Consider the following 13792-nt stretch of genomic DNA (forward strand, 5'->3'; position numbering starts at 1 on the left):
CTGGTCATTTAGAAAAAGAGAGTCATAAAGCGAGGAACACGTCTGCTGTGAGTCAGACGAGAGCGATCACGCTACTGTGATGACAGTGAGGATGTACAGTATGTACAGTATGGAGGACAGAACCTACTGTAGCCGATCTCTAGAGATTTTCCTGGGGGTGACGAGCTCGAATTTGGGATTCTGAGGGAAAAACCAAGTTGTGTCAGCATTACATTCATCACCAGCAGTTCATAAGCCATTCTGTCAATCCACTGGCTTTTTCCATTCGCTTAAGCTACAACAATATTGTATAAACCTCTTGAAAACCACTGGAATATATTATGATATACTGGTATATAGATACACTACCAGTCAAATTTAACCTATACTTCAATTTATGTTTATGATTTAGTTTCATGTTAACAAAGTTTATGCTTTGAATTTATGTTTTCTCCTAGTAATATATTTGAAGTATATTTATTTCATACTAATTATTTCAAATATATTAACATATATACTGTCATATAACTCAAGACTTACTGATACAAAAATTATAATTAAACTGTACACTCACCTAAAGGATTATTAGGAACACCTGTTCAATTTCTCATTAATGCAATTATCTAATCAACCAATCACATAGCAGTTGCTTCAATGCATTTAGGGGTGTGGTCCTGGTCAAGACAATCTCCTGAACTCCAAACTGAATGTCAGAATGGGAAAGAAAGGTGATTTAAGCAATTTTGAGCATGGCATGGTTGTTGGTGCCAGACGGGCCGGTCTGAGTATTTCACAATCTGCTCAGTTACTGGGATTTTCACGCACAACCATTTCTAGGGTTTACAAAGAATGGTGTGAAAAGGGAAAAACATCCAGTATGTGGCAGTCCTGTGGGCGAAAATGCCTTGTTGATGCTAGAGGTCAGAGGAGAATGGGCCGACTGATTCAAGCTGATAGAAGAGCAACTTTGACTGAAATAACCACTCGTTACAACCGAGGTATGCAGCAAAGCATTTGTGAAGCCACAACACGCACAACCTTGAGGCGGATGGGCTACAACAGCAGAAGACCCCACCGGGTACCACTCATCTCCACTACAAATAGGAAAAAGAGGCTACAATTTGCATGAGCTCACCAAAATTGGATGGTTGAAGACTGGAAAAATGTTGCCTGGTCTGATGAGTCTCGATTTCTGTTGAGACATTCAGATGGTAGAGTCAGAATTTGGCGTAAACAGAATGAGAACATGGATCCATCATGCCTTGTTACCACTGTGCAGGCTGGTGGTGGTGGTGTAATGGTGTGGGGGATGTTTTCTTGGCACACTTTAGGCCCCTTAATGCCAATTGGGCATCGTTTAAATGCCACGGCCTACCTGAGCATTGTTTCGGACCATGTCCATCCCTTTATGACCACCATGTACCCATCCTTTGATGGCTACTTCCAGCAGGATAATGCACCATGTCACAAAGCTCGAATCATTTCAAATTGGTTTCTTGAACATGACAATGAGTTCACTGTACTAAAATGCCCCCCACAGTCACCAGATCTCAACCCAATAGAGCATCTTTGGGATGTGGTGGAACGGGAGCTTCGTGCCCTGGATGTGCATCCCACAAATCTCCATCAACTGCAAGATCAATATGGGCCAACATTTCTAAAGAATGCTTTCAGCACCTTGTTGAATCAATGCCACATAGAATTAAGGCAGTTCTGAAGGCGAAAGGGGGTCAAACACAGTATTAGTATGGTGTTCCTAATAATCCTTTAGGTGAGTGTATATTGAGTACTACTTGTGCACAATGCACATTTCTTAATATTAAAGGTCATTAAAGTCCCAAATTTTTGCACATTAAACAATAAATACAACCTCACGTTGTGTCAGTCACGTTTACACACTGCCTCCGAAACTTTCGTCAGTCATAAAAAAAGTTGGATCAGGTTCGATTTTGATATAACGAATATGAAAAAAACTAAAAATGCATTCGAAAATTTGGGACTCAGTGTGCAATGCCACTATTGATGAGGATTTCATGATATTTGAATAACATCGGTCTTTAAATGCAAGATATTTCAAGTGTACCTGAAGAATACTTGCAATAGTTCCACTTTAGCACAATCAAATATACAAAAGTCAATCTTTAGTTGAACCTCAGCACTACTTCTGCACAATTAAAGTGCATTAAGCACAACATTAGGTGTTAGTTTACCAGTTTAGTACACCAAAAGTACAATCGCAGGGTATTTTTATCAAGTACATAAATATAATGTATTTGTAGTATACTTAGCATGAAATAAATGTATTTCAAATACATTTTTGTATATCTATTTTTCACTAGGGCTTCTGCTTAAGAGCTTTTGCTTAATATACTTGAAATAAGTTTTATAGTTAATATCATATTAATCTTTTTTTGACAAATCATATAGTGAGGAATAAAAATAAGTGCTCATCACATGTTCCTCCTTTATCACTACAGCCTTTTGTGTTATTTCGTAGTTGTTAATATTTTCCACACTGTAGAATAATAGTAAAACAATGATTGACTGATAGTAACTGTCTTCAGAGAGCCGATCCTAGCCTTGTGCTGAAAGTCACAATATTACAGGGTTTATGAAGGTAAATGTGAGACTTTTTAAGACCAAGCAAAGAAAATTAGACTTGAATTTAGTATTCAAGAATGTTTAGATATTTGTACTTGAGACACTTATTTTAGCAATGAATGCAACAGCTGAAGACTTTCTGCTGGGATTTAAGAATTTTCCTGATATTTACAGATATCCACTGTTTAGTTATTTGATTGTTTACTACACTGTATGTTTGGTAAAATGTCACGTAGCTAAGAGCGTTCTGTGCTCAGACACTGACCTTTAGAGCTCTGCACTTCTCACAGCAGGACTGAAGCGGCTCGTCTGAGGCTTTATGGGAGACAAACACAGATTTATGACATCCGCTCATGATCTAAACACAGCACACGTGAGAGGAGGAGCATTACCAGTGTGATTTTCTGCTCTGGCTCTCGTGTCCGAGTCTGGAAACACAGGATAATTGATCATTATAGTTCATCCTTCACTCAAGATCAAGAGGATTGACCTACAGGACGCCTGAAAGATTTACACTTAAATTTGATCTTAAAATAAAATCTTACTCCAGTCTCTCTCGTTATTGTGATTCGTATGGAAAGGTGTTTAATGGTGTACTGTATGTTAGGCTTTCAGTGCACTTCATCTTCTGTTTAAAACACAGAAGCACTCAGGTTTTGTTCGGACATACGACAAAAACACTCCAAGTAAAGCATTACTGTTCAGATACTAATATTTTAGTAGATTATAAGGAGATGAAAACGTGTTTTCTAGTTCACCAGAACAGATTTTATACTGTGGTCAAATCTGAACCTGAATCTCTTTCCTCTTCCTCCTCATGGGCTTCCTCTTCCTCCGAGCTCTCCTCAGTCGATGTGTTATCTGAACAAACACATGCACATTCAGATCAGATCTTTGAGGAAGAAACACTGCCATAAATCACTGAATATACATTGGAATTAATATTAGAACTTTTAGCTTTTGAGAGAAGCTTTTGAGTTTGACCAGTTTTCATAATGCAGAGAGTGCTTTCATTTATGAAAATGTAATAAATCAGGAAACTAGATGAGGTCAGAAAAGCATGTGTATGAGTTGGCATTCTCTTGATTTGTGTTTACAAGTGAAAGTGCAATAATTCTGATGAAATTTCTCAAAATGACAACAATCATGATCAGTAATTACGATTTGACTTGAGTAGTTTCACTATTATGCAGCATGACTAAAATATGAGTTCATATATTGACTAAAACTAGTCTAAAATTCCTTTTAGAATTTTAGTCAACTACAACTCCACTAAATTAAAAAAGAAATAAAAAATGGGATAGGCTGACTAAATATGACAAAAACTAACAAACACCTTTCAAACAGGACTAAGATTCAATTAAAGGGGTCATATGATATTGCTAAAAAGAACATTAGTGTATTTGTGTAATGCAATGCGTTTATGTAGTTTAAGGTTAAAAAAATAAAAATCACATTATTTTCCACATGCTGTACATTATTGTTGCTCCTCTATGCTCCATCTTTCTGAAACATGCTGATTTTTACAAAGCTCATCGTTCTGAGAAGCGAGGCGTGCTCTGATTGGCCAGCTATCCGGTGCGTTGTGATTGGCCGAATACCTCAAGCGTGAGACGGAAACGTTACGCCCCTCACCGTATTGTGATGCTGTGTCCCGGCGTGACCACACAAAAACAATAAAACCCATTATAAACGAGGCATTTGTTGCATCCAGTGGGGACATAATTACTGATTATAATGACTTCTACTGTTTTTACTCTTTACCATGTCTGCATTTGTGATCGGAGAAACAACAAACAACAAGCACTACTCTACGCTGCTCAAAACTCGTGTTTGAATAGTCAGTGGCAGAAACATACTTACAGGCTGAGAGTCAGAAGCACCAGACTGTCCTCACAAAGCTGGAATTACCCCACTTTATAGAAACAGTCTTTGAGCACAGCTGGCATTGTAGACTACTCTCTCAGGATCAGGAAATAGTCCTCTGTAAAATGCGCTGCACACACTCCAGTATTTGGGTTGAACTGTTCTGGAACAGTGTTGTAAACACAACTTAACCACTGATTTCTAGTTGTGTCCTCTTTTGGAAGCCTGAACAAAGTACTTTCACAACGAAACACAGCGTCTCCAGGACATGGTGCCGGAGGCAGCAACAGCACTACAGCCAGAATAAAAATCACAGCCTCTTTCTTTGCGTATACATTTGGGCGCTGTTATGAAAATCTCCCCACACCGTGACGTAGATGTGGAGTGTGTTTGAATGAGCCGTTTTAGGAGGGCATGGATGAGTCTTAACTTTTATAAAGAATATCTCTTTGGTTTTGAGACTTTAATCTTTGCAGCTTCAGGGATCTTATCTATGCATGAACAGCTTGTAACTCTCCAAAGAGAAAGGACAACTTGAATGACCCCTTTAAAAAACAGCTGGCAAAATGAACACTAGTTGGAAAGTTGAAAGTGTAAATGAGGTTTGAAAGCAGCCTGGACATGTTACCCAACAGCTCCTCTCAAAATACAAATCATACATGTTTTAGGGAGAGCAGATGACAGAAGACTATCCCTGTGCTGAAAATCCTTCAGCTAATTTGGTGTAATCGGTCAAAAATGATCCTTGCTTGTAAGTGACACCCAGTGCTTGTAAATCTGCCATTATAAGTTTAAGTTTAATTTTCTCTTTTATTATCTGCCTTGGGAGTAAGTTGTCTTTGGCAATTCAGAGAGCAGATCAAACATGCAACCATACACTTATTCAATTACACTTCACAAAAAAAAAAAAAAAATTCCCAAACCACACATTTCCTGCTTATTCCTGCTGATTATGCTGTATTATCACCAAATCTTGGATTCAATATTTTTATCAACTTGTTTTCAATTAGCAGTATTTCTGGTTGGAACTGTCTGATCATAGACTTCATTGATCTGAGCTCCCCGAAAAAACCCCAAAAAATATTATTTGTAGATCATTTGGAAATATTCTCTCAAAATCTGAGGGACTTACCAATATTTGTAAACAATATAGCATAACAAGTAATGTATAAGCAATTTTTTAATTGACTGGTCATTTTTGACCAGGAACCCTGCGAGTGTAACAAAGCAGGAAGAAAATCCCCCAAAAAGTACAAAAATTATCAAAAAAGAAAAGAAACAGAAAAAAACTTGTTAGTGCAAAGTCAATCAATTTTAGTCCAATGCAATAACATTAACTAGCGCTTTTAGGAAAACCCTCTCTGAGTCAAAATGTGCATTATATTAAATATTAATTTACTAGTAATATGACACATTTTCTCTCTTGGAAAATAATATTTAACAGGAAAGCAGTGAGTCTTAAAATTGTATTTATATTATATACTTTTATTAATATGTTAACATCTGAAAAAAACGTGTGTAAAAGCCCAGTTTGATACAGAAAACTCTATGGCCCTTGCTTCTACATTGTATTTTGTCTTATTAAACTTTACCATTGTCCTGCATCTTCAATAAACAAGCTACAGATAGTCCAAAATGCAGCAGCTAGAGTTCTTACCAGGTCATATGAAAATATGATCATATTACCCCAATTTTACAGTCTCTGCGCTGGCTACCTATTCAGTTCCGCATCATTTACTAAATATTATTACTTGCCTATAAGGCCCTAAATGGTTTAGCTCCTGCGTACCTAACTTGTCTTCTACCACGCTACAATCCAACCCGCTCCCTAAGGTCACAAAACTCTGGACTTTTGGTAGTACCTAGGATAGCAAAGTCCACTAAAGGAGGTAGAGCTTTTTCACATTTGGCTCCCAAACTCTGGAATAGCCTTCCTGATAACGTTCGGGGTTCAGACACACTCTCTCTGTTTAAATCTAGATTAAAGACACATCTCTTTAGCCAAGCATTCACATAATGCATCTTATAATCTTGTACTGCAGTTATATCTAATCAAATGTACATTATTATTATTCTTTAGCTTGGGTTGAACAAATCATTTTTGCTTAGATGGAACAGCAGCTACACTAATTATGTCTCTATTTGTTTCTCTGTTGATTAACATCCCGTGGTAACTAGGAATGACAGAAGCTTCAGTCTGGATCCAACCCTTAAATGATCTGAGATGACCGAACACCTGAGAAGAGATGATGCCAACCCCTCAGAGGACCTCAGAGGATGCTAACGCTCAGACAACATACAGAATTACCAAATTCTGCCATAAGTTAAATATATTAAGGTTCTGCAATATATAAATATATTTCCTGTAGAGCTGCTTTGCAACGATTTGTATCATGAAAAGCGCTATACAAATAAACTTGAACTTGAACCATTGTTCTTCCGTAGACTCATACACGGATCAGGGTCAGTAAGCAAGGTAAACCAAGGTAAAGTCTTGTCACTACCGTGATTAAAAAGTAGCTCTATATGTGTCAAGTTCCTCCTGACTGATTCACGATTACACAGTTACTGCTGCACAAAGAGTGGAGCTCCCATTAAACCCAAGCATTCATTGTTCCACCCTAAACAGTCATGTTTTCATCCTATCGTGTGTGTGTTATTTGTCTTTTGTTGCAGGGAACCAAAGATTCACACACCTGTTCCTGCAGCTGCACTGAGTCTGATATGTTAGAGTGTTTCTGCATGAGACATTAGGAAAAATGCTGATGCCAATTATCTGTGAAATCTGTCAAATAGGGAATGATAACTTCATCTAGATGGTATATTTACAGTCTGTTAATTCTTCATTTGCCACTCAACAATCCGTGCCTTATTAAATGAAAGCGCAGAATGAGTTTTTAATGAATCCACGCACCTGTGCTGCTGTGAGAGCTTCCAGCTGGATGATCTGATCAACAGAAAACAGAAACATGACAGGGTTATGAAGGGCTCATGAACTAATAACCTCACACTTTAAATGATCCATTCAGAAGAGAATATTTCATTAAAAATGACACAAATTAACCAGCAATCACACTGATTGTGCATTAGGTGCTCTGGTCCTCTTGTGACCACTGGAGGTCACTGTTTCTGAGTTTGATTTGATCTGGGACTCTTATTATTGAGTCTCGTCTTCCTGTTTCCTTTTATAATGATAGCCTTCTCTCTCTCTCTCTCTCTCTCTGTGTGTGTGTGTGTGTCCTCCTCCTGACTCTCATGTTACTTTTAGTGTTTTGACTTGTAAATAGAGTTGCTCTTGATTTGCTTTTGCAGCTCTCCATGTGCCACCTGAGACAAAGTATAAATGCAGCTTTAGTGTGATAATTTGGTATTTTATCATCTTAATCAGACTGTTCAATGATAAATATGCTGCATGGTTTGATGGTGAGTAAAGACAGTTTTAGTATTACTGTAAAATAATGTCATTCAAACAATGAAAGGCACAATTCATTAACCACAGGTTCAGGGTTTAGTTTGGGTTAGATGACGTGTTACGGCGAGAGCGGCATCACCTTCATTCATCTATAAAGGTTAAAGGCTCTGATCTGTCCCACTGAACTCTGCAGCTGCACATCTACTGGCTTCAGACGCTCTGGGAGACACAGAGTCCCTCTGATCTCTCATACAGCGCCTCAATGCTGCAACTGCAACACTTAATTGTGCTGGTTAATTAGAAAGTGTTACATTGGTGTCAGTGGGCTATTAACACATTTTGTTCTTAACATGAACTCATTTCTCTCTGTGTCTGATCGGAGTGTGTTGACAGTTCTGGAGTCTCCTCTCCTTCGTGTAAACTAGATCCAACACCTTAATATTGGCGCACCACTTGAATACGTAGCCTCTAAGGCTTTGTTTGAATACTGTATGAACACATCCAGAAGACAACGGGATATCTGATTTGAGCAGCAGAGCATCCAGACGGAGACAGATCTGTAAAAATCTGATTGGAATCGCATTTCAAACACCTTCAAATGTGATTTGAATTGGATTTGGGAAAAAAACAATCAGATCTCATGTTTGTTTGTTTTTTTGCTTTTTCAAAAGCCCATCTGTATAAAATCTGGATATATCAAATCAGATTTTTGCTGGCAATCTGAACAAAGCCTAATATATACAATATTACCCAACACTTTCAGCACCAAACCTTGCTTCTGTGTATGAACTATTATAATTAAGTAAAACTAAAACCACAGAAAAATAAAATTTTTGTTCCTTAAAGTAAAATAAAATAATATATATTAATAATAATTATATACATATATACAGTATATGGAGTGTAACATGCATATATAGAGCTAAGTAAGGTTATGCTGACCTCTACTGGACACTGCAGACATCATGACTGTGTTAATATGGGCCTTTTTTCATACATGTTTAGAAAATAGGAAAGAGGAAGTCGAGTGATGTCATCAGTGTGATTTTTACTTCAAAATAAATTTTGTTAAAGGGTATAACACCAGTGACACAACTACCGTTTTCATTATATATTTTATCACATTCAGCATTTTGTTTTATTATGCCATTTATATAATATATTTGATAGTTATGAATACATTATTGAATTTTAAATCATAGAAAAACCAGTTTTTGACCTCAGAGACACGTATGCGCATTTTCTGATCGTATCATTCTATGAATCAAACATACGCATATTCGAGATATGATCGTAAGATCAAATTTAGTATAGTTTCTGCGCAACATTTTAGTTGGGCTCTTGACCCTTGACTTTTTAATATTTTACTTGTGTGGCTGAATTATAACAGCCAGACAAGCAAAGAACAAAAGTCATCAGGTGGTGATGGTTATGGTCTTACATAATCATTATTTGACCTGAATCATTGAACTCTTTTAAAGCCTAATCTCTGAGTTAAATTTCCTTTATTGATTACAACCGTTTTGATTCCACAGCAAAAGATTCTGTATTTTCTATAAACTTTGGAAAGATTTTTTACAAGCTCTTCTGATAAAACAAATTCAGAAAAGTCTTTCTCTTAGGCACACAGAGACTTCAAGAATCAGAGCATGACTCTCAAGAACGGTGACAAACAGCAAATTCAGATAAACAGATCAACTCTGAAAAGTCACAAAACAGCAAAAAATAAAAGAAAATAGTAAGAATAAAATAAATCACAAAGACAATTCTGCTCATAATTTATTCATGCCACAATGCATGATGGTCACCGTTGTTGTGATTCTCACTCTGATTCTTGATGTCTGTGTGTCTAAATTAAAGACAATTCTTAAGTTTTTCATCAAAATTAGTTTTAAAAACATCTGTCTGATTGTACTGAAAATGCCAGATCTTATGATGTTAACAGTGTTGACGTAACCAACAAAGAAAACCTAACTTAGTTATTCAGGTCACTGCCATAATCATCACCATCTGATGACTTTTGCTCTTTGCTCGTCTGGCTGATATAATTCAGTTATAGCAGCCAAATATAATATTAAAAAGTCAAGGGTCAAGAGCTCAACTAAAATAAACACTGATCACTATAATGGTGACTTACAAATTTTGATTTTCTTCGTTGGTAGTTCTGCTTGTTAACATCAGGTTTCTTCAATAATGGTCAATCATCACTCGTAGTTAATCTCGTAGTTATCTCATTAACTTCAACACTGCTTCAGTGTTACTTTTAACACTCTGTAGTGTGGACACATATAGACACCCAGCAGTGTTAATTAACACCGGGGATTTTGTTGTGTGATCATCAGGATCTTTTGAGGAGCGTTTGTTTCCAGAAGCTTTACTTTCACTGTTCCTCAGCGGAGGAATGATCTTCATCTCTCAATCGTTTATTTCTTCATCTCTCAATCAGCATTGCATTGCATTATGTTTTGAAATTGCATATTTTTGCTAAGTTTGGGCCTTTGAATAAATTTTGAGTTGTTTTTTTTTCTTCCATGTTCTTCATATTGACAGGGTTAATATAATCAGATCGGTCAGGTTTGAGTAGGGTTTGTGAACACATTGACTCACCCTTCAGGTCTGATGGTGAAACCTCTCCGTTCCTGAAAAGAACAAATAAACTACATGTAAATATCAAACAGTTCATAAACATACATGCAAAAACATCTCATTTTAATTTGGATATTTGAAACATCAGTGAGGTAGAGCAGGCCTTAGGAGGCAGATATTATTCATACAGAACTTCTAATATGACAAGATAAGAAAGAAAATTCAGAAATAACTTGCTAAAATGGAAAGTTACAATCTTGGCCTTCACTTAATGCTATATTTGAGAAATGTACTAATAATTAATTATGGAGATGTACACAACAGTGCAGTCATGTCCTGTCAATGTGACGATCTGACAGATTTTACTATTGTAATGGCAACCTATTGTCAAGTGCATGTTGTGAATTATTCATGTTTTTTGTTACTATATATGTATAAACCTGTAAACTGGCCATACACATTATAATAGGATGCTGCTGCTGTTGAGTATTTATACAGAAGAGCATTGTTGATTAAACAGGAGCGGTTTTGTCGTGTCAATGGCCTGTAATGCAGTCGTTCATGCCGTCATGTGATTCTGTAACATGACACCTGATCCTCACCACTTCTCCACAAACACACGCACATGAACACATCACACTTAAAAAAAATCTCTACTGTCAGTCTATTTTAGTACAGCGTTCATCTGCATCTGTAGAGCAACACACACAGTTGAGAACCAATCATTTATTTTTAAGAGTGTCAGATCAAAGAAGGTGCCATTAATCCTCATTAGAGCCCTATGATTACTGTGATGTGGAACTCATGAACGGAATCACAGAATACAGTCATAAATACGAAATATAACAGAATTTGGTAAATTTAGGATCAATAAATCTTCAGTCGATCAGTATACTTAAGTGTCTGTAAATGTTAAATCACTAAATTTCGGTAAAAAAATAATAAAACGTTTCATAGGCCACTGTTATTGTTAAAATTGACCCTTCGGTGGGAGTTTGATTGACAGGTGATCTGACCAATCATAACGCCAAATCTGCCGAATATTGTCTGACAAACAAATCAGACAGGAGGGTAGATTAACATCGGTGGAGTTAAACTTGAAAAATGATGTGTATTGATGTCTTTCGGTGTTGAAACAAGATACCTTCTGATGTTCATTTATGTTTATTTCACGCTATAACTAGTATAGAGGAGACGATCAGTTCACATGCTGCTTAAACTGAGGCAATACAGTGATCTGACACCATACACTAAAGAGCCACAAAATGCTATTTATTTGTATTAATTTCTTTAAAAAAACAACAAAATTTGAAAGTTTCATACCAGAAGTAATCTGCTCTGTCTTTTCTGTTCCGTAGCAATAATGCAAGAAAGACATGAATAAACAAACAGATGAACACATTCGCTGCTGACTAAATGAGGTTAGAGATTGTGCTGGCTTCAAATGCAATTTCAATCCATCATCAACGCACCTAGTGTTGTCACGATACTGGAATTTCTAACTTCGATACGATACCTTGTAAAATATCGATATTCGATACCATTTTCGATACCACGGTAAAAAAAACTGCCACAATATTAAGGGAGTAATTTTTTTAATTTAAAGATAAATGTAACAAGTCGAGGACATGCGGTATATTTTACATGAACAAAAAAATGTCTCAAGGTACTGCATTTGTTGATTTATTTATTAATCTTTTATTAATCTTAGTTAAATGTTAATTGAAACTAATGTTTACTAATACATGTACTAATTAAAATCCAAAGTTCTATTTGTTGATATTCTCATTTGCTTCATAACCAAAATATTTCCAGATATAGGGCCCTATGAAATCCCTTTTATTTTTCCCCAAATTCCGTTTTATTTTTTTCTACATTCAATTTTTTCCATTTTAATTTTTCTGGACTCTTTTTTTTTTAATGGTCAAATTAAATGCTATTAATCTAAAAGCATGTCTAGTTCATTAAAATCATGAAAATTATACAATTTAACATTTAATTTATTAAAAGTGTAACAAAAATGACACGTTTAGGGCCGTATGAAATGTTTTATTGTTTCCTCACCTTATGTTTTATTGTTACCAAATTCTGTGTTTTAGCATGTCTATTATTTGAATGCATACAAACAATTTTTATTTATTCTTACAGTAGCCTTATGAAATGTGTTTTCCCCCTCAGAAATTCTGTGTTGTGTATTTAAATTTTACTGGATATCAGATGAAGGCATAAAACAATTTTAATTCATTTATATTTGAATTAATGAAAATTAAACATTTACATTTTTGGCAAATGAAGGGGATTTACTATTAAAATTAAAATATTTTGTGATTATTTATTTTAAAAAAATGAACAGTAGTAGTAAGTAGTAGTATTATGTACATTCTACTAAATAATAGTAATATAGCCTATTTCTGGCACACGGTCTTTAATAGGCTAAGTTAAACCGAACTTTTATTTTGACGGGTTGCCATGAATACTTTTAAAGTTCTGTGTGTGTATGATATGATGCTAGTTTTGCTCAAATTAAATGGTAAAGTGCCTTTCAGACCAGTTCTGGAGATATTGTTGATGTATTTATGTCCTCATTGAGACGCAGACGCTGAAATCACCGCGAGCGCCACATTAGTAAACACAACCGCACGTGCAGCACATTCACTCAGAGACGCGCAGAACATGCAGGATTCATATTTAAATCCACTTTTGCAGCTTAATATTTACAGATACTAGTCCATATCGCGATTTGATTTAAGTGTAATGACCTACTTTTGATTAATTCATCCAAACTTTGACAAATTCCGTGCCATTCCGCGTTAAACTGTAAATTCCGTGTTTATGACTGGATTCCGTGGCGTTCTCTGCATCGCGGAGATCATAGATCCCTACAGATAGCGCTCCTGCTGTGTTCTTTAACAACCAGAGCAGTCATCTTTCTATTCACTTCACTTGTGCTATTTAACCAGAGCGAAGGAGACGAGTGCGGTCACGTGTGGTGCTTGTCCAGCGCCTTTGGAGAGAAGTGAAAGTGACAGCTCGGCTAGTATCGGTGTATCCATACTTCGGGAAATTAATATTGGTACCGTTCAGATATTTCAGTATCGATATTTATCGAAATATCAATATTTTTGACAACACTAAACGCACCCTTGTCTCGATCACCGCTTTATGCTGCTTTTGTTTCAGAAATCACAGCTTTAATTTGACCTGTTGACAGGGAAAATAATATAGTCTTTCCTGCCACATGCCACACAATCACAGGAAACGAAGCAGTGCCAGCATCTCATATTATCCAGCGCACCACTCCCTAAAACAGACACAGATCATGTCCTCAGTTTCACAGTCAAATGTCAT

At 36.3% G+C, this 13792-nt stretch overlaps 1 protein-coding gene across 6 annotated transcripts in view; it reads right to left on the reverse strand.

Annotated features, from left to right (window-relative positions):
- LOC306850992 (NACHT, LRR and PYD domains-containing protein 1a allele 5-like) overlaps positions 1 to 13792 on the reverse strand; it is a 36875-nt gene that overhangs the window by 14943 nt on the left and 8140 nt on the right. For 4 of the 6 annotated variants that reach the window (XM_079386988.1, XM_079386989.1, XM_079386986.1 and 1 more), the window contains 6 exons: positions 10466 to 10497; positions 7361 to 7393; positions 3373 to 3441; positions 2973 to 3008; positions 2846 to 2895; positions 128 to 180 (listed from right to left, as the gene is read on the reverse strand). In XM_079386988.1, the coding sequence (XP_079243114.1) occupies positions 128 to 180; positions 2846 to 2895; positions 2973 to 3008; positions 3373 to 3441; positions 7361 to 7393; positions 10466 to 10497 (273 nt within the window). Of the gene's footprint in view, positions 1 to 127; positions 181 to 2845; positions 2896 to 2972; positions 3082 to 3372; positions 3442 to 7360; positions 7394 to 10465; positions 10498 to 13792 lie in introns of those variants that run through there. The other 2 variants (XM_079386991.1, XM_079386990.1) reach the window with 2 other exon arrangements.

The sequence above is a fragment of the Barbus barbus genome (genome assembly GCF_936440315.1).
Source record: "Barbus barbus genome assembly, chromosome: 31".
NCBI lineage: Eukaryota > Metazoa > Chordata > Actinopteri > Cypriniformes > Cyprinidae > Barbus > Barbus barbus.